Source organism: Hypomesus nipponensis, chromosome 10 (genome assembly GCF_054491055.1).
Source record: "Hypomesus nipponensis isolate SF chromosome 10, ASM5449105v1, whole genome shotgun sequence".
NCBI classification, from domain to species: Eukaryota; Metazoa; Chordata; class Actinopteri; order Osmeriformes; family Osmeridae; genus Hypomesus; species Hypomesus nipponensis.
Window position 1 is genome coordinate 5,320,461 of NC_140370.1, and position 22,853 is coordinate 5,343,313.

At 43.3% G+C, this 22,853-nt stretch overlaps 3 protein-coding genes across 12 annotated transcripts; 1 reads left to right on the plus strand and 2 right to left on the minus strand.

The window, feature by feature from the left end:
* Window positions 1–2,772: 2,772 nt before the first annotated feature.
* pter (phosphotriesterase related) lies at window positions 2,773–5,952 on the plus strand. Of its 4 annotated transcripts, none has more exons than XM_084707604.1 (5): window positions 2,773–2,853; window positions 3,414–3,876; window positions 3,988–4,253; window positions 4,581–4,721; window positions 4,867–5,952. In XM_084707604.1, exons 2-5 carry the CDS (start codon window positions 3,445–3,447, stop codon window positions 5,075–5,077), a joined length of 1,050 nt encoding a protein of 349 aa, XP_084563730.1. In that variant the 5' UTR covers window positions 2,773–2,853; window positions 3,414–3,444; the 3' UTR covers window positions 5,078–5,952. The 4 variants fall into 4 exon arrangements, with proteins under 4 accessions (XP_084563730.1, XP_084563729.1, XP_084563728.1 ...); XM_084707603.1 differs by having other exon boundaries at window positions 2,777–2,863; XM_084707602.1 differs by lacking the exon at window positions 2,773–2,853 and having other exon boundaries at window positions 2,883–3,876; window positions 4,867–5,078; window positions 5,767–5,952.
* A 670-nt stretch (window positions 5,953–6,622) lies between these two features.
* Window positions 6,623–7,891, minus strand: c1ql3b (complement component 1, q subcomponent-like 3b). Of its 5 annotated transcripts, none has more exons than XM_084707376.1 (3): window positions 7,730–7,864; window positions 7,274–7,675; window positions 6,623–6,802 (listed from the first exon to the last, which is right to left on the minus strand). In XM_084707376.1, exons 1-3 carry the CDS (start codon window positions 7,859–7,861, stop codon window positions 6,623–6,625), a joined length of 714 nt encoding a protein of 237 aa, XP_084563502.1. In that variant the 5' UTR covers window positions 7,862–7,864. The 5 variants fall into 5 exon arrangements, with proteins under 5 accessions (XP_084563502.1, XP_084563500.1, XP_084563498.1 ...); XM_084707374.1 differs by having other exon boundaries at window positions 7,274–7,709; window positions 7,749–7,861; XM_084707372.1 differs by having other exon boundaries at window positions 7,274–7,715; window positions 7,749–7,861.
* Window positions 7,892–13,450: 5,559 nt separating this feature from the next.
* On the minus strand, window positions 13,451–22,812 carry gpt (glutamic--pyruvic transaminase). 3 transcript variants are annotated; one of them, XM_084706778.1, is made up of 12 exons: window positions 22,714–22,812; window positions 22,055–22,238; window positions 18,789–18,878; window positions 17,960–18,068; window positions 17,650–17,783; window positions 17,243–17,486; window positions 16,850–16,929; window positions 16,577–16,713; window positions 15,855–16,029; window positions 14,523–14,678; window positions 14,294–14,406; window positions 13,451–14,084 (listed from the first exon to the last, which is right to left on the minus strand). In XM_084706778.1, the coding sequence occupies exons 2-12, from the start codon at window positions 22,190–22,192 to the stop codon at window positions 13,994–13,996; spliced, it is 1,467 nt and encodes a 488-aa protein (XP_084562904.1). In that variant the 5' UTR covers window positions 22,193–22,238; window positions 22,714–22,812; the 3' UTR covers window positions 13,451–13,993. The 3 variants fall into 3 exon arrangements, with proteins under 3 accessions (XP_084562904.1, XP_084562905.1, XP_084562903.1); XM_084706779.1 differs by having other exon boundaries at window positions 22,703–22,812; XM_084706777.1 differs by lacking the exon at window positions 22,714–22,812 and having other exon boundaries at window positions 22,055–22,479.
* Between the last annotated feature and the right edge of the window lie 41 nt (window positions 22,813–22,853).

Consider the following 22,853-nt stretch of genomic DNA (forward strand, 5'->3'; position numbering starts at 1 on the left):
TCTACACGGTCACTTTGCAGAATGCATGGACACTTTTTGTTGGAGAGGAAGTGGACACAACAATGAAAAGTGCAGAAGCTAGAAGAAGGTTTGTCAGAGACATGGTGAGTTTGGTTTCTGATAAGTATACTCTGAATGAATCTAAAATGTTCTACTGTCAGATTTGGGGCAAGGATTTTTAGACAAACTTTTTATTATTTATTTCATGAAAATTAGTTACATAAAAATTCCTGCAATTGAACGCATGACAACGCCTACCCCCATTTTGAAGCAGGCTCTCATTTGTCATTTCATTTGTCAACTTAAAAAGACAAAAGAGACATTTGTGTGAATGGACAAGTAGAATCTGTCATAATAATAGCCAATACCAGTACAAATGTACTGTATTAATTAATACACCAGGAGTCAGAGGCATACAAACCCTGTTTGACAAGCAAATGATTTCTAAGATCTCATCATATAATTTATGAAATGTGGATGTGAGAATCCAAACGAGTTAGACTGTACAATACCATAACCAATGTTTTGCACTTTTCAGTGGTGACATGTTGTTTGTTTGAACTCACAGTGACACGGCATCCCTCTATGAGTTCCATATTTACCATGTCTACCACGGTGAACTTGATGTTCTCCACCTAAAGTCCTATAGAGGTGTGATTGGCCAAGATAAAGTCTGGAGCTGCTGACACAAGATGAAACAGTGGAGAAGAGGGAGGAGAAAATGGAAAGTAAAGATTATTGCATTTGTGTTTCCTTAGTAGTCTTCCTAATATTCAACAAGAATAGTTATTAACACATACTGATCAGGCTCTTGATTTGGCTTAGTAAGGCCAAGTTAACATCAGGACAGGTTACTCCCAAAAGCCTAAATTATTAGAGTTTACAGGAGGTAATAGGCAAGATTATCATGGCTATTTACACAGAAATATCCCTTAAGATTCTCTCAAATCCTTTCCCCTACATCTCAGAAACACAAAATGGTGGGATGTAAAGTCTAGAACCACATTACAAGGAAAGTGGATCAGGAAATAAATGAACAGAAGCCTTACCAGATTGCTGTGCAGAATGCATGACTAGTTTTGCCAGTGGAGATGACACACATCCCAATGACCAGGGCTGCAGCTAGGGACAAAGTCTTGGCAGACATGAAAGCGTGGATTTCTCGATTATATGAAGAAAGTGGGTAGTGTACTGGTTGCTAGCTCACTGGAGTGTGATTTTTGGGTGCTTCCAGGGCTATTAAAGAAGGCTTCATAGATATTATGTGTGCTAGTAAAGAGAGTAGCGCAGCATTGATTGACATGATACCACAGCATTGTAAATTAGGTTGAGTCTCTATCATAGGGGCTGGGCCTGGAGCTCTCATGTTTGGATATGCAAGAGACATTCAACATCTCAATTCTTCAATGCATGTTCCCTTTTTCATTGGTCTTGTTTAAAAGTCCAAACACCAAAAGGTCCTTGCATCATTAAAGGGTTATCATATCTTTAACTACCTTTCAACAGTGTAAAAAGGACCCTAGATATATAACAAAAAGGATTAACATAATATACTTATATATATTGATGTATATATTTACTGATATAATTATCAATTCACCTTAAATGTGAGCAATTGGATTGAAATATGATGATGATCAATCAGCAACTTACAAGCAATCTTGTCATTATTTTTCAATCCTGACATGTTTTTCCAATAATAATGTTTTATGACATTCTCAACCATTCAGTCACATTAAGGCTGTACTAATAATTTTCATGACAATGCCTTTTGATTACGTTTTTATAAGGTGTGAAACCAATTATATGTGCTAGGGAGAAGGGGGACATGGGTCTTTGTTATCAGAAAACCCCCAGTTACCATCCATGAAAGCAAGACTAATAGAGGGATTGGTAAATGGGATGAAGCCGTAGTTTGTGTGGAAGACTCATTTACAAAATGTCTACCTAATAAACATATTGACCCAATACTCTAATGCTCCAAATTATAATTTTGCTCATGGGTTTTGACCAAACCTATCAAACCCTGTGTGTTATGCATTTTCACCAAAAGAGGGCACTAGAGACTAACAATGTAATCAGGGCCTACATACAGGGATTCTCGAGTGTTGAAATTAAAATGGGAACCTATCTATTCAACAATTGAAAATCAGGGCCTACCTTCCGTTACACTTTTTATAAACCAAACCATACAATAAAAAATTAGACATGGCTAAATTAAAGGAAATTAATTGTATGCATGAATTTGTTCAACCTAACCCCCTCCACACTCACATACCACTACCACCACACACACACACACACACACACACACACACACACACACACACTTTAACTCTCAGAGATTCTACATTAATGAAGGAGATGTCTCTCCAGAAGTCCTTGTGGAGCCAAGGTCCTATCTTAGTCATCTCTCTACATCAGATTCCCCTGTGGTCATGTCTGTCTGGAGCAGAGCACAGTCAGGGTGACTGATGAGTGCGACATGCCTGTCTGTCACTAATGAAGAACCCTGCGGTGAGAAGCAATTTAAGTCACGTGTAGAATCACTATAACTCTGTGAAAGAGGCAGGTACATCTAGTGCTTTGTCACACCTGAGGCCGTCGTCTCACCGTCAACTCAGGTTGAATCCAAGCTGACCATGTCAGTTCATACTTACATGCTTTGCTAATGAACATTTCCAGAGGCCTATTTGTGTTGTTTGTTGTGTGTATCACAAATGTGTGGGTGTGTCTGCTACTAACCCTAACTCTCGCGATACCACTCCGTCACTTCCCGCGACCTGTTGCACCGATTTAGATAGCTATAGCATTGATACTGGATTTAAATTAGTACATCGAAGCAGAAGCAAGGTTTGCCCAGGTCTTGTATGGATACATTATTAGTTAGCTGATTCGTATCTTACTCCATGCAATTGTTGCACGAAAATCTGTATCGTAATTGCACATCTTAATGTATCATTTAATGCAGCCTACTCACTATTGTGTAGACGCTCCTGCAGACATTCTTCGATTGCACTTTCTGTCTGCTCCCCAATGTCAGTCCGTTTGAAGCATTTTTGCGTTTGCCAATTTGCAGTTTGCTAAAGTGTTGCTGATCCTCGTATAATTTTATTTCAAATTAGACACAGTGTTATTACAACATGTAGGAGATTAAATGCAGTCCAATTATACTTTAGACACAAATTATCATGTGACTTTATGTTCGGTTCAAAGTCAACTTACCTAGCCTGGAGTTTAGCAACGTCTTACAAGTTTTCACAACCACCCCAATTCATGTAAAAGACCCCCAAAAAATTACACTGCAAGGTTACTTACGTCCTTATAAACCAACCCATGTGCCAAATTCATTTTCTTTTCTTTGGTTGTCTTCTTGAGTGTACTAACTCTTCGATTGCCTACTTCTTCCATAGCACCTCAACCCACTGTAAATACCCAAACAGGATGTCAGCGCTGAGCGGAAAGGTCCAGACAGTTCTGGGTCCAGTGGATCCAGACCAGTTGGGTCGAACCATGACCCATGAGCACCTCACCATGACCTTTGAGTGCTGCTACTTCCCTCCACCGCCAGGTGATGAGACAGTGGCCCAAGCCCCCCTGGAGATGAAGAACATGTTCTGGCTGAAGCAAAACCCATACAGCAGCCGCGAGAACCTGCTGCTGCAACAGGAGACCAGCGCCGTGTGTGCCGAGCTGTTGACCTACCGGCAGGCTGGAGGCGGCACCATCGTGGAGAACACCACCACGGGCATCGACCGAGACCTGCCCACCCTCCGGCGGCTGGCCAAGGACACGGGCGTCCACATCATTGGAGGGGCGGGCTACTATGTGGACTGCACCCACTCTGAGAGCACCAAGAAGATGACTGTGGAGAAGGTGTGGAATGGAGGAAAGACATGAGATGGGATAAATATATATGTTCAAAACTCTCCATGTAAATTTGTCCCAGGCGCCCCCTGACCAGGCCTGGCCCTCTTCCGTCCCCAGCTCACAGACGTCATCGTCAGCGAGGTGCTGCACGGGGCCGACGGCACTGACATCCGCTGCGGAGTAATCGGCGAGATCGGTACCAGTTGGCCAATCACAGCGAGCGAGACCAAGGTCCTGCAGGCCACGGCGTATGCTCAGACGCAGCTGGGCTGCCCTGTCATCATCCACCCTGGGAGGAACCCCACCGCCCCCACCGAGGTGGTCCGCATCCTCCAGGAGGCCGGAGGTGACATCAGCAAAACGGTCATGTCTCACCTGGATAGGTGAGGGCTAACTGGGTGTGGGCCAAAGCGCCAGAGGGTTGGTAGTGAGTGTGGGGCTTGAATCCTAATCAGGCTATTTCTGACAGGGTTATCTGACAGAAGAATTTATTCGTATTTTAGTGGTTCTATTTAAGTCGTTTTATTCAGTCTTCATGCATATTGATGTGGAGCTCTCGGGGGTTCAGGGTTTTAAGTTCAAGGCAGTTTTTCTGCATTTTTTATAGTGATGGTACTGTATCTATCTCGCTTTCAATGCACTTTTTCCCAGACAATGATTTGTGTAGCTGTGCCCATGTGTCGTGTGTTTGTGTTTTTTTGCATAAACAGGACAATATTTGATGAAGGACAGCTGCTGGAGTTTGCCAAACTGGGCAGTTACTTGGAGTATGATCTATTCGGAACAGAGATGCTGAACTACCCCTACAATCTAGAGGTGGACATGCCCAGTGACAGTCAGAGAGTCAAGACGTGAGTCTATCAGATCACATACCAGGGGCTGTGTTCATTTCAGCATCAAAATGACACCACAAAACGTCACCAGTTTCTTAACACTGTTGTTTTTGTTGTGTGGATGCGGGTGTGAATATTTGTGTGCTCTTGTGTGTTTTTTTAGCCTGGCGTTCTTAGTGAAGGAGGGGTATGAGGACAGGATTGTGGTTGCGCACGACATCCACACCAAGAACCGCTTGACCAAGTATGGTGGTCACGGGTACTCCCATATCCTTAAGAACATCGTACCCAAGATGCTAACCAGGGGCATCAACCAGAACCAGGTTGACAAAATCCTGATTGAGAACCCCAAACGCTGGCTGACGTTCAAATGAAGTAGGAATCAGTGAAACCTGAACAAGCCCAGATAACGTTCTACACTGACTTTGTATAGTTAAAGTAATCACAATCAAAAGGTTTTGTACAAAACCAGTGTCAGAAAGAGATTAGAGTCCTTGAAAAATTATCACAAGCAAATAATCAACAGCACAGTATTGTTGAATCACCCTTCTGTTTGCTGAGAGGGCACTCATTTGTTGAAGATAATCATTCATTTTTATTTCCGATAATTGAAGCCATGACTGAATCAAAGAAATTATCAAATGTTTTGATTCAAACTGTACACAAATCAACAAACCAGTGTTTGTAACCAGCGCTCTTCAATAGCAGCATTGAATTTTCCAATGAAAGTAAACATTTTCATTTCAATAGCTTTAAAAGAGATACCCAGAATTTTTTTTATGTGGTTTTGCTTGTTAAGGCTTAGAAATCAAGTGTAATCTAGCAAGACAAAGCAATTTCCTGCAATACAAACTCAGTTGGGCTGCAGGGCTGTCAGCACATTGCTAATTAATTTTCTTTTTGAGTCTTTGTTTTGTTTTTTTTGTTGTTTTTTTGTCAGCAGTAATGACGGCAATAAACAGTCAGCAAACTTCGGGGGTGAAATAGTAGCTTGCCGCTTCATCATCAGTGTACTTTGTACAGTCACACAATCTGGTAGATGACTTGTCCTGATTTCACTCAGCAGGTGTTTATGAATGAGGCTGGCTGGCTGGCGGGTCGTACTGAAGGACATGCTCTCCTTGTCTGGGAACAGGTGGCCTCACAGAGTGACTTCACCGCACGATCAATGCCTTCAACACTGCATAGCATGCATAACCATGATGCAACTTTTGAGAGTTTGTTACAGGATTAAAAGTGATTAAAGATGTCCCTGTGATGTGTACTGAACGTAGAAAGTCTGCATTTTATATATGACTGACACTCAGAACTGAACTGTTGCTGTTTTTGTTTTGTTTTTAAGAAAGACTGCACAGATCTCCATAAGTGTTGTGATTAATTTACTGTTATGGTTTCTCAGATAGTTTCACATTTCCAATGAATATAGGTACACATCAAATGTATTTTACCGGAAAATGAATATTTGGACTGAAATGTCAACTACTGTAAAGGATTGTAACCATACATAATCCCTAGTGTGAATAGATAGACAAATAAGTCAGAAAGTACCCATAACCCACATGGCAACATGACAAGCCTATTGACTGAAACATTGAACAGTACAATAATTTCCATACACTTATGTGTTTGGCATCTAATTGCTATATGTATGGAATCCACATTCCACCGCACGTATGAAGTGGTCAAATTGCTCAAAAGACGAATGCAATGATGAACAGATATAGGTTTACTCCATTTAGATCACTTTGAAGTAGCCTTTTGAAATAGGCATGCGGTTAATTGCGTTTCCTAAACTGTTCCGTTGCTTCACACGATTGCTCTATGGTTTGTCTGTCTTCAATGGAATGTCAGCGGTGCCAAAGCATCAGAGAGGTGTGAAGGAACCACGGTAAATGAGAGAGACATTACGCCGTCGCTGTTTAATCGGCGTATATTATGAAGCCAGAGAAGGTGCTGTATTTGTTGTTGTTTCCTCCATGCGCTTTACCACCGTCCAGCTTAATGTAGATCTCGTCCCCTGGCTCGAGATGCAAGACAACGCTGTTACTGGCATAGTCGTAATTCTGGTCTGCGTCCTGGGCAATGGCACTGGCTCGTACCTGGGGGGCAAAGTTTCAAGTCTTAAATGCTTTATAGTAAAATTGCATTCACTGCATGTCTAGTGCATACAATTGAGTTTCCTGATTTTCAGAAAATTGTTTACCCTTTTGAGAGTTTGGGTGCGTCCTGTGTACCATGGACAGCTCCACCGCCATACACGGAATCTATCCTATTTACAACACTGCACTAATTTACAACTATATATACAATTATTATTATGTATAAAATTATATTAATATTTTAATTCTACGCGTTTGATCTTAATATTTTAATATTATGGCCATTTATTCCATCATTTTATCTTTGTGCCAACTATGTTGACGAGTGAAAATCAACATTCTATGCGTAAAGGTAATGTGGTCTGAAATCGAAATCTTTCTGCTATAAACTTACAAGAAAGAACATTTCCTACGTTATCTAGAGGTTGTGACAGTTCAAGACTTGTTCGGCGACATCAATAAAAGCCTCACCTGGTTGTTTTTACAGAGATCAGCCCACATGCTGGTACCGTCTCCTCCCCGCATTAGCACATGGTAAACGAAGAAGTATATCCCCGGTATTGAGCAAGTGAATTTTCCCGTTGTAGGATCATAGTGATTGCCAAGATTGGTAACCACGTCGTCAAATTTAAGAACTTCATAACCCTCGTGTTGTTTTTTCAGTCCGGCGTAGAAAGCAATCTTGGGGACAGTGTTGTATGTTGCTGCGCTTATCGCACCAGTGGGACCATTTTCTCCAGGTGGTCCAGGTATTCCTGGACGGCCGGGCTCCCCCCGTTCCCCAGGTGGGCCGACGGGTCCAGGCGGTCCTGGCACTCCCAGAGGTCCCCTAGGGCCTATTCTACCAGTGCGGCCAGCCTCCCCTTTTGGCCCCTGAATAAATGTGGGTAAAGACTGGACTAAACGACTGTCTCTTATTGTGTTAGCTTTGTCTGTAGCTGTGGACTTAGTTCCATGTGGATCACACACCATCTGACAAGATCCTAGCATCTCGTAGCGAGCTGATGTTCCAGCGGAGTTGACCACGACCGGGATCAGTATCACCAACACCAGCACCATGATTACTCCACAGGCACCGGCTGCGATCATCTGCGCTCTGCCGATCGGTCTTCTCCGAGTGGGACGGACTTCCAGTCTGCTATTGGACGTGGTTTCGATTAAGAAAAAATATATATCGGTGCCTGTGTTTCAATGCTAAGTTTTAAAGTTAATATGTAGTCATTAATTTGGTAGCCTATGACTCTTCACTGTCCCCTCAACTGATTTACTCTGTTAAGCACAACAACGTCGGCTTTATTTTCTCATTTTCATGAGACTTATCAAAAGTGCTCAAATTTATGTTTGGATAAATCACAAAAGTGTTATCCGTGATATAAATGTTGCGCGGCTTGTTTCATGGATCAAAGCAAGAGCAAGTGTTGGTTCCACGCTGTCGGCGCACGAGAAAATACGAACAGGATTTGAAAATGTGAACTTGGGTGTTAGGAGCGGGAAAGAGAAGGAGGGCGGTACTGATGAATCAAATGCTGAGGTTCGGCATAAATAAATAAAAATCACGACGACACCCATTGGTTACTCGTGATATCAAATGCTGAGGTTCGCCATAAATAAATAAAAATCACGACGACACCCATTGGTTACCCATGAAGTCGATTAACTCCTCTTTCACCGCTGCTGTATCCACAATTGATCACTCCATCAAGAGACTTTCACCCAAGTAATACGTATTTAAATATATCTGTATTAGTGACTGAAGTGAGGTTGTATTGTACATGTCTTCCAAGAATTAGAGCATGATGCCTGCCTTAACATAACATGACTGCAGAGAGGGAGTGGAAGCTGGCTGGGAGGTGTGGTGAAACATAGACAATCCAAACACCTGGCCAAGGGTCCAGAACCAGGCCTGACAAGAGACTGCACTCCATTGGCAGGCAACCTGGTGACCCCAGCTCCCCAGTGTCACCCCAGTCCCCCTCGACCAATTAATCATTCTGGAAGAAAATCTATCGAGCTACAAACAGAGGAGAAAAGTAAAGAGTGTGGAGGGGCAGAGAGGGGGGGGGGGGGAGGGGTGAGTGTGTGTGTGTGTGTGGGGGGGGGGGGGGGGTCATGTGTGGAGAGGGGTGGTCCGGGAGAATCTTCCCCTTTTCTTTCATCTCCTCCATTGTTACCTATCCGGCCTCTCTTTTACACTGTGGCGTTACACTATGTCAACATGCATGATATTGTTCATTATGGTGTACCAAGAGAACGCCCATAAAACAAACAGAAGAAGCCTCAGAAGAATCTTTTTGTGAGACAACACTGGCGGTGCAGAACCTCACCACTCATCAAACAACGCGCTGCATGAGAAGTGTTGCACAGACAGAGAGAGATGGATGGAAGGAGCTGTGTAGGATGCACAGAACTGAGTGATGAGGGCCTAATTGCTGCAGTCAAGGACAGATGATGATAGGATGCTGCATGCAGAGCATGCCCCCTGTGGTCGATGGCTGTGTCCTGCCCGGGGAGCAGGTGATAAGAATGGTATACCCTGGAGACTGTGGATGAGACCCTGGATGAGAGTGGGCGAGGCCCTGGTTGAGCCAGTCTCAAATGAGACACCCCGAATAAGATTCTGGATGAGGCCCTAGTTGAGACTCTGGAAGAGACTGGATGAATCCATATCTTTCATTATAAGCAGTAAACTGAGATGGGTGAACGTTGGTATGGTACCAACACACACACACACATGCATGCATATCCACGTGGCATGCACACACGGTCACATGGTGTCTGTGAGTCAGCGAACACTTGTTGCCGATGGCCTCTTCCCCTCCAGCTGGCATTGGCCATCAGTGACTCAGTAGGACGTGAGGACAGAAGCCAAACTTAGTATGTTACAACACTTCATTGCTGAAAACACAGCTTAACTTAGGAGCTAAACAACTTTCATCAGTCCAATTTGACACTTTCTCACATGAACTTTCTTGTTCAAAAAGAAGCTTCGATAATAACTTATTTAAGATCTGATGTTGAAAATGTGCTATCGGAAAGAAATAATGAAAATAAAACTCGACGTGGGCTTTGACGGTTTACTTTTTGACAGTCTACTTTGCCTTGTTGTGTGGTGCATTTCTAATCAGTCAGGACTGGCTATGAGAGAGGTGATGGTCTCTGACAACTGGACAAGTGAGTAATGAATTAAACATGTCGGCAATTGACCAGAGTCAAGATGTTTTTTAATATTCTAATGAGAAATGAGGCGTTATGTAAAACTTTTTTGTCAGTTTTGCTTGTTGTGATATGAAATATGTATAGCAGGTATAAACTGACAAAGGTGATCTAATGAATTCAGCTGTCTTTGTGGTAAGCAAAACAACACTGTCTGTCAATACACTGGTTAGACCAACAAACTGCAAAAACATGTCAAACCGTGTCAGTTTCACAAAAGTCTTATTATATACTGTTCTTTTCTACACTGACTTTAGTGGATTTTTATCAATCAATGATCTGCCATGTGTCATAGCATCATTTTTTACAGGACATGTGCTCCATGGGTTTTTTCACACCTCCTGCTCTATCTAGTTCATATGACTTGTTTTTTTGCTTTAATAATTTGTCAGGCGAAATCTTTGTCAGTGACTGCCGTAGAGAAGACAGAGCTAACAGTTGAACTCAGTAGGGAGTCTTGCCACACCACCACCCCCACAAAGCGTGTCCCGTATAAAGAGAACGAAGATTACATCACCTCTAAAACCTGCTTTGTTCTCTGAAACAGGACTAGCCACACACATACACAGGACGTCAGAATATCAGTATAATGTAAGAGGGGAAAAAATCCACTAAAATAATCTTCAAGCCCAAATACTGACACATTCACTCATCAGTGTGGACAATCAGGTGACAACCAGCCATTATCTATGGGCCCAAACATGATGTATCAGAGTGTACAAGAACGGTAACATGTCCTCAATGTCCATCAGATCGACATACAAAGTCTTATTCCTTTTAACGTGATCTGACATGTAATAATTGCAAAGGTGGGTGGAAATGAGACCAAACCAAATCTCCTAAATCAAAATAAGTAGATTGATTTTCAGAACGATGCCAATCGATACCTAGTCTGCTGATGGCATGAGGCTGCGGAGTGTCACATTTGCCAATGAGATTGAGCAGTAGAAAGGAGCTTAGTGGCAAATGAAATGGAGAAGCGTAAACACACCATCTGGGGGCTACAGAGAACAATCAATGACTCCAGTCTGGGATTGATTAATTACCCTGTGAGAGATTCTGAGGCACTGCTACAGCAGAGACACCAGATCACAACAAGATTTATCACCCTAGCGAAATCTCTGCTCTACTAACTCTTACTTTCTCTCTGTCTTTCTCTCTGTCTGAACCTCGATTTGCAGTAGTACGTGTCATGGGAGAGGGATCAGCCAACTTCAGGCTACGGGGAGGTGCTGTAAGCCTCACTGGTAGTCTTACTGAGGTGATCTCATGAGAGAAATGTCAAATTTGCCTCATTACACAAACTCAGAATCCCATATCACATATATAATTACACATCTAATCACAATGAGAGAAGTCACATTTTCTCCAAGTCAACAAGTCTGCAATTACTTTCAAACCAACAACAACTCGTCAAGCCTGGGTAGTGTTGACACTTTGGTTGTTGGATGGGCCCAGGTTTGGTACCAACTCTGATGTCAGAATCTACACTTAGCATCACACACGTTCTTTACTCAGACAATGAACTTGCTGATTGGAGATGAGGTCATTCCAAAAGCAGATCTTACTGTAGGTTCCACAATGCAGGTACACATTTCCAAACATCCCTTAATTGCTCTGTAATAGCAGCATTGAGAGTAAGCTGTGGTAATCAAAAGACTGTAGACACCACAGCCAGACGTGGGGCTCCAACAAGAGACTGAAAAGACAATTGCTGTGTGCATTTACAGCTCTGCAAAAAAAGAAGAGACCACTGCACCTTTTTCTTTACTTTTTGAAGTTGAGGTGGAAGGAACAAAAGGGTAAAAAGTGTTTACCCTTCTGGTAAAAGGTGCACTGGTCTCTTAAAAGTCCAAGAATCTTCAGTATTGTGAGTACTCTCATCTTGTGTTTGTGTGAAAAGACAGCCATAATAGATGGACACAAATTGAGCCAAGGATGGTGTGAATTTGAAGAGTGTGAGTTGTAGGGGCAAAATAAAGTAATCCTACCAAGGTCTGGACCAATAATTATTCATCCTGACACTTGTACTCTATTGTGCTTGAGAAGGCCTGTGCTGTCACAACTCCCACAACTCCGTGAGAATCAATCACGACTCTCACATTCTGATTGTCACATTCTTCCACTGGTTGAGCTAAATGGCATCCAACATTAGGACATCTGTTGGTCAAAAAGGGAAATGCCCTTTTGCCAACAGATGGTCTCTCAGTTTTCTTGGGTGTCTGTGATATTAAGGCAGCTGTCCATCCTCATGTGCAGAATGAGCAATAGGCGAAGGCTCTTTCTGCAAGTGGTGAAGGCTGGCATGCACCACTCTCGCTGACCCAGTTCTCCGCCTGACTAATCACAACCTTTGAACTCCACAATGACCTGTGAGGAAGGTTAGATCAAACGAGAGGATGGTGACCAGCGAAAGAAGTGCAAGCAATGTAATTTGGGAGAGAGACATGAGGAGGCGTGTCTTGCTGTGAGAGTGAACAGTGAGTGCTACAGGATAACAAAGCTTAATTAGAGGTGGGCTTTGCTTTGTCAAAGATAATTAAAGTTGGCAGTCGCAGCCGAGAAAAACGGAGCACAGTAGTGCATTTTAATTGACATAAAAAATACATCTGTCATATATTTTCTTATTCTTTCTGAAGGCTGTTCTTGTGATTTTAAATAGTATAAAGATATATATATATATACATATATATATATATATATATATATATATATATACAAATATATAAATCTTGATGATTGTAATACAAGAACTGTATTACAGAAACAGAATATCTAGCTTTTGAAAATCAATTTAAAGAGGCCTCATGGGAAACTCCTAATCCTGACAGCTTTAGCTGGGGACAAACAGCAGTCGGCCTCCTTCCTGGGGTGTGTGTGTGTGTGCTCAGTGTGAAGGCAGTCGGCTCCTCACTCTCCATGGGGAGTTTGAGAGGCACGGTAGTCATCTTTATTATTTTGCTAATCACCAACAGCTTTGTGGTTATTGGTCTTTGATGACCTTGAATTATATTTCCCAAGAACATTACTCATATGAAAATCATCTTATTCCGTTATTGAAGCATCACAACATTCAACTTTACATAGTCACAGGAGGTGCAAGCCCGGGTCCACATTTGCATCTTGGTATCAAGTGTTCAAGAGAGAGCGGACTGTGGAGGGGTATTCATGGTGGTGGAGAGAACATGAGTTCTTTAGCTTTCCCCCTTCCCTGCCTTTCATGTATGTTGGGGCCCCTGAATCGTTTCCCAGCCTTCTTCTCTCATAGAATGTTCCATACTCAAGATCATTGTACTGTTGTTGTAAAGTACTCCAAATAAGCAAGAAAGCCCCCTTAGTGGAGGTCTATGCACCCGTAGCAGTTGCTAACGTCGTTCCTGTGCCTCAGTAGAAAAAGCTTTATTCATTACTAACTGTTTTGTTGAACAAACAATATTAATTATAAATGTTGTCTTTATTTAGCATACGAAATAAACAGCCCCCAGCTCATTTTCACAAAAACTTGACTTATACATATATACAGTATATGTGATTATTTTTCTACATAATGTGCAATCACCACAGATACTACTCTACCATTTTCATTAGTCCTTCATTAGTTCTGAATGGTGCCATCTTGTGAATGTACTTTTACAGTACAACACCATACTACTACCTCAGTGGACATCTACACTTGTATACTCACAAATCCTAAAAGTCAGAAATGATGGTACTTTGTAATGTCAGATAAAAATACACTTGATATGAATCTACATAAAAAAAAAAAAAAATTCCCAGTTTGTGTCTAATAGTTTAAATTGAAATTGCATTGAAATAAATGACACTTAGGCCTGTGTGGCTTGGCATCTTGAAGGGGGCTAAAGTGCATCGTCATAATGACCACCACCACAGCCACTGCGTAAAAGGCACTGGGAGGCAGATTCATTCTGATGGTGCTATAAGCGGTCTGTTAACAGATTGACTGAGAGACAAGGGTGGTTAGGAGTACTGCTGGGTGAACTGCTGGTGAAACTCCTTCACTTTTTCCAACAGGATCTTCAGCTTGTCAGTTGAAGGCAAAATGGTCATTCTGGAAAAAGGAGGAGGAGGGGATTAAAGGACAGAACAGCAGTGCATAATAAATCATAAACTATGCACACTCACACTCCACAGTAATCGATTAGCTAGGTGCAGCAGGACTTTGAGCGAAGATCATTTTCACAATAGGACAATGACACTGTTACTTATTTTTTTTTTTAAAGAAAGAAAGAAAGAGAGTGGAGGTGAGTAGAACCCAACCTGAAGTGGTAGGTCCCCTCTTTCTGTCCGAAGCCACTGCCAGGGACCAGGCAGATCCCAGTCTCCTCCAGCATCTTCATACAGTAGAACATATCTGGAGCTTGACCCATTTCCTGGAGAAACAGGCCCACATCAGGCATCAACAATATTGAACATCCTATTTTTATGAAGGCTATTTGAGTCGGTGAGTGGCAGATTTCCAATGATGGCCAGAGGGTGGAGGTCTGACCTGGGCCTCTCTGATAGCTCTGTCTGGCAGGGTGATGCGGGGGAAGGAGTACATGGCCCCCTGTACCGGGTTGCAGCTGATGCCAGGCACCGTGTTCAGAATCTGCTCTGTCAGGCGGGCCTTCTCTGCCAGGGCACCGAGGGTAGCAGTGCGCTCCTGAGAGAGGGAGAGAAAGGAAAAAGAAAGACAGAGAGAAATTAAGTGAAAGGCAGAGACAGTCAGACAGAGAGAATAATACATAAAAAGACAGAGAGAAAGAGAGAGGGAGAGGGTCAGAGAGAGCATACATTTGAATATAACATAACTAAATCAGGCCTTTGTCTCCTGATTATGTCCTCCTTATGTTCAAGCTCAAGTCTTTTATTGTCAGATGCACAGAACAACACAGGGTCAGACTGGGCACTGAAATTCTTAGGACAAGACAACGCAAAGCAATCTGGCATAACATAACATATGAGTACACGGAACATAAATTACATCTATGATAAGCTAAAATATAGTGAACCTCCTAATATACAATAATATACAATATTCAATACAGTATACTAAACCTCTAAATACACATAATAACCTATACTAACCTAACCGGGAAAATGGGTCTGGAGGGGCTGTATTGGGGACAAACTATATAAAACCAGGAGCTGGGCGGACCAATGAAATTGCCAGGGCGGGCTTTATACGATGATGGACAGATGATCAACAGTAACGTAATCAACAACGTCACGAAAGAGCGCTTGGGTTGAATTTGTTTTCAACAAACAACATATTACGTTGCTATGATTGGTTGTAGGTTATCCAATTGAGCAAAGAGGCTATTATTTTACGAGTTCGGTTGAAACACGCCCCATAGTCACAGCCCAATGGAGAGTTATCAGACTATATTCTGACTACAATTATGCGTATGACAACGTCAGGCTAGCTGATGTGCAACCAGTAGCTGAAATAACCTATACTAACCTTATAAACCTATGCTAACCTAAGACAAGTGAAGTACAATACTGAAATATTGCTGATTGTCACTTTTAGCTACTGTTTGCACAATGTGTAAAGTGACTAGTGAGAAGTGTATCAATGTCCATATCAATGTCCATTCAGAAGCCTGATGGCCCTCGGAAAGAAACTATTGTCCAGTCTGCGTGTGCGAGACCGAATGCTTCAGTATCGCCTGCCAGAAGGCAACAGGGTAAAAATGTACAACTAATCAGGAAATGTTACACGCTTCAACAATGTTTCCCCCATCGTAAACAGTTAACACACTTTTATTACAGTCATTAATACTGTACTGCATTCTGCATGATCAGGGATTGGGATGTTTGTTGTGTGTTACTGAACCTTGATGAAGGAGTTATAGGACGGCTCTCCGGGCTGAGGGGAGTTGACCACCAGGTCCATCAGGGCCTGACCAGGGACAGGGGGACACAGGCGGACAGAGACCAGCTTGCTTAGCTGGTCCTTCACCTCACCATCCATGTTGATCACCTCCATGTAACCTCCGCGGAAACCACACCTAGCAGACAGACAGAGGCAGTTATTTTGGAGGAAGGCTGTCTCTATTCTGGGGTCTAACCTTAGCACCCTAGAGGAAGTGGTAGAGGCAAGGACTGTCCAAGCAGCTGTCCATTATGGATAATGCCTCCCTCCCCCTCCACGGCATGGTTATGGTGAAGAGGATCACCTTCAGTATAACACGGACCACACCCCAGTGTCACAAGGAGAGCTACCGGAAGTCCTTCTTGCCAGTGACCATTATGGTAAACATTATAATGATTCACTGCATTGAGTATTATGTGTTTTTGTATTGCGTTTATATTTTTTTCTTCTTGTATGTGTTATCCATTTGTATATTGCGTATTTTGTATTGGAATTTTTTATAAATATTGATTATCTATTCCTATATTCTCTTTTTTTATCTTACCTGCTGCAATGCCGCAATTTCCCATTGGGGATCAATAAAGTACTCACTATTCCTACTACTATTTCTAACAACTGTAACAAGAGGTATGGAGGGACAGGGTTCTCATGAATATGTAGTGCATCTCAAGATGACAGCTTACTCTCCCATGTAGCACTTGGAGGTGGAGTGGAAGGATGCCAGCTCCACAGTGCTGGAATACTCTGGTCCCATCTCAAACAGAACCTTCTTGAAGGAGTGGAACTGGCATCCCTCTGCATACACGTTGTCCTGGTACACCTTGGAGGAGGGGCAGAGTGGTAAAGGGTTCGACACTCGTCCACTGCGGGGGAACCTTAGATTTAAATGAAGGTCCGAGTTTTTTATGGTAGGTTTCTAATGCAAACAACCCTTAACAGTCGTGTTTTAATTGTACCTCGTCAGCCATTAGGAACAGGCGCTCCTTTGCAGCGAATCGGATCACATCCTCAATACACTGCCTGCTTTGGACCTGACCTGTCGGAGAGAGGGAGATTTATGGGGGAAGCGTTAGATGTGGATCTTTGTTCTGTGGCGCCATCTATTGATCAGCCTAAAAGAAGCACAGACACAAGCGCTGTCAGTTTAATCTCCCTTTCAACTAATGACACCCTACTCTAACATCAATCCAAGTGTGATAGATTTTTCCAGACGGATTGGTTTCAAAATCCTTTTTTGAACACTAACACTTTGACCAACACATGAATATTTACATAGACCTTTAAGTCGGGCCTTAAATCAGAGTTGACATGTCTCTCGATGGGGGTGAGTGAGAGCTGGTTTAACTGACCTGTGGGGTTCCCAGGGTTGATGATGCAGAGTGCCCGGGGGTTGCAGTGGCGCCTAGCCTCCTCCAGAGCGCGATGCAGCTCACTGAGGTCCATGCTCCAGCACTGCTCCTCGTTCAGGTAGTAGTTGATCTGCACGGCGCCCAGCTCCGCCAGGGCGGCTGAGTAGAGGGGGTACTGGGGGATGGAGATCATGATCCCCGTCCGCCCTTGGCCTTCGCCACACACCAGCAGCTTCAGCATGGTCTGACACAGACACAGGGGGAGAGAGAGGACGAGTGTGAGAGGCTAACAGCGTACAAAGCAGGGTGAGTCTCAATAGTCTGACAGTGTCCCTTCACATTGTCTACACCCTTCTTTCCCATGCACGCTAGAAAAGTAGCTCGATATTATTCAAAAATGTTGGTACCACAATGCCATCACTGGCTCCTGTGGTGAGGTAGATGTTGTCTGGATCGCTTGGTACACCTCCATCCCTGCGTTCAATGTAGCTGGCCACGTCCTGACGCACACAGTCTATACCCTGACTGGCGCTGTACGCACCTGAGGAAGACACAAGCACATCATGGAGGGTCCATAACCAAAACCTTTCTTTACCCTTCATGTTACGATATGATGTTGGAACATTATAAGACGCTTAGGAGGTTTCATATTCCCCCCCCCGTAATTGATTAAGGTTTCTTCTTTTTCACATACCAGGTTGTCAGAATAAAACATACCCAAACTGCTCCCTCCACAAGACTTCAAAATGCGACGCGCTCTACTTTTCGCATCCTCTGGAAAACTATTGTCATTCAGGAGTTCCGGGTATGAGCAGAGTGCCAGGACCTTGAATAAGACAGAGGGCAGGGAGCCAGATGACACAGAGGTAGATAATGATGATGTTGCATGACAATCTGAGGTAGGAGAGCAGGATTGAAAGAATTGAGCTTTATTACCCAAATTCAATAAATAAACCGGGGGGGGGGGGGGGAACAAAGCAAAATAAGTTGGGAAGACATAGGGCGGAAACATGAGGGAGCAGGTTACTCATACAGCGACACAGCAACCCAAACAGACTACAGCTGGGTGATTAATGACGAAACATAAGTGTGAAGGGAACCAGGGGAGAGAAAGAGACAGGACATGCTTACAACACAGACACACAGCCAGGGAGACCAACAGAGAGACAGGACACGCACATAACACAGACACACACCCAGGGAGAGCAACAGAGAGACAGGACACGCACATAACACAGACACACACCCAGGGAGAGCAACAGAGAGACAGGACACGCACATAACACAGACACACAGCCAGGGAGACCAACAGAGAGACAGGACACGCACATAACACAGACACACAGCCAGGGAGACCAACAGAGAGACAGGACACGCACATAACACAGACACACAGCCAGGGAGACCAACAGAGAGACAGGACACGCACATAACACAGACACACACCCAGGGAGAGCAACAGAAAAGCAGGGGGCAGGGAGAACACTATGAAAAACTGGGGCCCAGCCAGGGCCATGACATGGGGACCTAAAATGCCGTGACATACCTGACGGAAGAAGGTGATTGGCTGCTGGCCCATCGCATGCGCGTCACCAATGTTGGCCTTGATGACCTCAGAAAAGGGCTTCTTGACCCCCTGCAAGACAAACGCACAAGGCACTCAAAAAAGATCCACAAAAGTGAAGGATGATCATCGTGTTTTGATCTATTCCATCAGAAATGCCTGTGTTCTGCTCATATGCAATACTTCAGCATCAAAATCAAAAGTAATTGAAGGAAATAGTTTGCCTTTGTGAATGTATCTCAGTATCAATATCAAAGCATACAACCAGTCCTCATCCTATGTCTCAAAAGAGATCAGAAAACTCCAACTGAAACACAGAAACCAATACCACATACAGTAGGCCTATTATGATTATATAAAGCTTAACTTCAACTTTGTTGGGGACACCAGGGAAAATGAAAAAAACAAAGCAGATGTGTATCTGAATTGTCTGTCAAAGAATGATCTGTTACAGGTCAATAAAAAGGCCTTTCTTTCCTCTCTAGGTATAGTCTGAGAACCTTGTGTATAGCACAGAACTGACGAGTCTTCACTCTCCTCAGTCAGCCTCCAGATGTTTTCTATTTGACACCCACAACAACATGCTCAGCAGAGCAGCCTCAAACGGAACACACTGAAGCACAGCAGGAATCAAATCAGTCCCTCTGTTGTTTCAGAGGGGAACTTTAACCCAATCCTATTGCACCAGCTGTACTGGTAAGAGTTCAGAAGAAGAAAAAAAATAAAGTACAACCCAGCTATTGGTCACCAAATAGAGGTGTCTCTCACTTTTGACCAATCAAATGATAGAGGGGGAGTGATGAACCTGTGTTCAGAGGACCTCCCATTCATGACAAGAGGACCCTTTATTGCAAAAAGGTCTGTACAAAATGTGAGCCAGGCTCTTCTCTCTGAGAACATTCTAGAATTCCTGTGTGCCTGAAAGGGTTTTATCACTGCATAAAGGCAGACAAACAAAACTCTGTTGACATACAGAACCAATCAGTGGTGTATTCTATATCTGTGGGCAACTGTAAATTGGAATATAATTTGGAGTGCTCGCAAATAAATAGGATAAAACAACATCCATATGAAAATGTGTGATCCCCGCAGACCTAATGGCAACATATTACATTTTCAAACATCACAGTGGTAAAAGACTGTTGATAAAGGAATCTTTGATATATGCAAGAATGTGTGGGAGGAATGTGACAGCAACTGTGCATTCCCCTCTGTCCCCATGGATACTTCAGGTTTAAGCAGGCATCTCTGTGGGCCTCTCAACCAGCCATCAGCAAAGAGTGAATGAACTGTGGATGGGGACTTTGGTTTTGCTCAACTTAGTATTTTCATTTCCTGTTTGATATCACAAATAGAGGAATTAGTGTAGTGACAACTTAGCCATCTCAGGTACACAGTAGGTGCTTCAATCCGTAACTAAGATACACAAGTTCCCAACTATTATGTCGTCCTGGGTTACATTCAAAAAATGCTTGGAGGGAAAAGAGAGAGTGTGTGGAGTTTGGGGCGGGGGAGGGGAGTCTGTTTGGCTATCTTTGGACATGTCTGGGTGTGTATTATTTCAGTACCTATTGGACAACCATGTGAGCTACAAAAAGCTTTTGTGCATGGTCTTCCAAAAGAAACCTAACACCTCCAGGCGTAACTCTGAAGCTATTGAGAATGCAGGCTTGACCAGTTAAACTTGTAACAGCCTCTATAGTAAAAAGAGACCATTGATCTGATAGGCTTATTGCAGGAGCGATTAAACAGGATTACAATGAAACCCCCTTATACCTGCTGCCAAAAACACACTCATTCATACTCACCATAGACACTACCTGCTTTGAAACATCCAAAGTCAGATTTGTTCTAATCATGCTCATGACAAATGAACGATCCCATAATCCCAGTTTTGAGTCACAGCAAATAGAAAACGCAATGGATCCAAAGTTCATTACAACTCTACCATCTGCCCATAGATGTCATGACCATGACTGTTTCCCCTCCCCCCGCACCCAGCCCTTAGCCCAACCCCCCTCCAACCAGCAAGGATCACTTAGCAGATGCTCCTGGATACAGGAACTCCAAGGTCCCACTTACCACACAAGACCGGGCTCTGTAAACTATTGAAGAGGTCACTATCCTTGGTTTCTCTTAGCAACACTTTAAATAAAGCAATAGGAGGAGGTTGAGTATGCAGTTTGGTTGAAACTTCTGGGTTTAACCTGTGGACAAAATAAATCGCCATGAACAGTCAATGACCAGAGAGGACAAACCCGGATCAAACTGTGTTCTTCACATCAATCTCCCAAGCCATGTTGCACTGGATGAACTGCATGCATGTTGACAAAATGCTTAAAGTCAACAACTTCCAGAAGCTCCTGAGTTGGTCGTTACATGTCAGGGGATGGCTCCTATGTGTTTTTGGCACGTCTTGTTAAACGACAGATTCAGGAATTAAAGTGGCAAAACTGAACACCTTGGTAAACCATTTCGGACTTCTTATGGGGATTACATAAGAGTGACACTGTGTACGACAGAAGGCAGTGTTACGTTGAAGTTTGTGTTTGCTCCAGTGAGGGTACTCCTGTTAAAGCATTGTGGACGTCATTGTATGGTTAAGAGGCGCGTGTGTCCCCAACTAACTTTAGAGTTGGCAGAATTGAAAATTAATAACTAATTGCTAGACTTTGACATGTGGGTGGTTAAACTAAGAAGTTTATAATTAAAGAGGGTGTGAGTAAAGGAGGTGAGGATCACAGTCTTCTCATTGGATAATATTTAGTGGGGTGGAACACTGGAACATGTGTTCAGAAATAAAGGGGAGAGATCAATTCAAAGAAAAATCGTTAATGTAGTGTATTCCTTAGAAGGAAATTATAACACGTCACCGGTGTGAAGTTGGAAATGCATAGAACGCTAAACTTTCACAACAGTTTGATTTTACACTATACGATCATTTGTCTCGTGCATAAGGCTACGAGTGCATTGCATTTCGGTTTTCGCTCCTTAAGTAACACTAGCCGTTCACTTGGATTGTTAGGCCAACAGATAGCCCTAAGTCGGCTATAGAAAGCGCCCAAAAAAACGTGTACAGTTCTACGTGTCACTTGTGTGTCAAACTATGAGAGCCTGAGGGAGACGATCTAATCTTATCTTAACTTTGGGGAACGTAGCAGCTCGGGTCTTTTGTAGAAAATGCAATAAATTGCATGAATAAGCACAATTCTAGACATGACATACTTTAAGCCATTGACATACGTTACCTCTTTTAATTCCTTCTCAATTTGCACTGCGCGCTGCACAATAGGTCCGCGCACAGCATATTCAACCTTCTTCACGGTGGGGTTCATGGTGTCGATGGTCAACACCTTGCCCCGAGAGGCCACTCCGTTTGCGGACATTCTCTCTTGAACACGACCCCTCAGCGCTGCGCTTATCCCTAAGGTTCTAACAACAGAATAAAAAGGGGACAGCGGAGAGGAAATTATCATTGAGCAGACACTGGATCCATGGTGCCCAGGAGCATTGTGTGCCCCGCTGCTGAATATCAAGTAATTTCGCCCCTTGACTGAAATACGTAAACTCCTGTACGGCAACATTGTACAAAGTTGCTCTAACACTTTTTAAAAAGTAGTTAAGCTTCTGCGACCACCGTCACCCTCGATGAATCCAATAGTGTGTGGCGTTGCACAACAGGCACACGTCTAAAAAAGCCCGGGCAGACCTTTGAACCTTACAATTAAGATAAGACGTTAAACACAGGGAAAGTGAATATACTGTTCTGTTTGAGATGGGGATGTTAAAGCTCGTGTTCAAATACAGATTGCTCTCTTTTACTATGCACATGGCAGTTCACCCAAAGTGTACCCCTGCTTTAGAGGATTGTATCCCACCCCCATCTCCTCCCGTACCTATTACGCACCGTCAGGTTGTCAATCAAGGTCGGTTCTCCGGTTACCGAGACGATAGACAGAACTGATGAACCTATGCGAGAGGACCAAGTGACGCTTCAAACTCTGTCTAGCTTCGTGGAACTCCCTCTTATTCTTCGGCGGACAAACA

Bases quoted from the DNA above. Each gene is read 5' to 3' on its own strand.
- c1ql3b (XM_084707371.1), bottom strand. From the start codon at position 7,891: ATGATCGCAGCCGGTGCCTGTGGAGTAATCATGGTGCTGGTGTTGGTG. The intron at 6,803-7,273 runs GTGAGGCTTTTA...TTTGCCCCCCAG, and splicing joins ATCTCTGTAAAAACAACCAG to GTACGAGCCAGTGCCATTGC.
- pter (XM_084707602.1), top strand. From the start codon at position 3,337: ATGTGCCAAATTCATTTTCTTTTCTTTGGTTGTCTTCTTGAGTGTACT. The intron at 4,254-4,580 runs GTGAGGGCTAAC...TTGCATAAACAG, and splicing joins GTCATGTCTCACCTGGATAG to GACAATATTTGATGAAGGAC. The intron at 4,722-4,866 runs GTGAGTCTATCA...GTGTTTTTTTAG, and splicing joins GACAGTCAGAGAGTCAAGAC to CCTGGCGTTCTTAGTGAAGG.
- gpt (XM_084706777.1), bottom strand. From the start codon at position 22,390: ATGTTGCCGTACAGGAGTTTACGTATTTCAGTCAAGGGGCGAAATTAC. The intron at 16,930-17,242 runs GTCAGTTAAACC...TCTCTCCGACAG, and splicing joins CAACCCTGGGAACCCCACAG to GTCAGGTCCAAAGCAGGCAG. The intron at 14,085-14,293 runs GTTGGGTTCTAC...TCCTTTTTCCAG, and splicing joins GAGGGGACCTACCACTTCAG to AATGACCATTTTGCCTTCAA.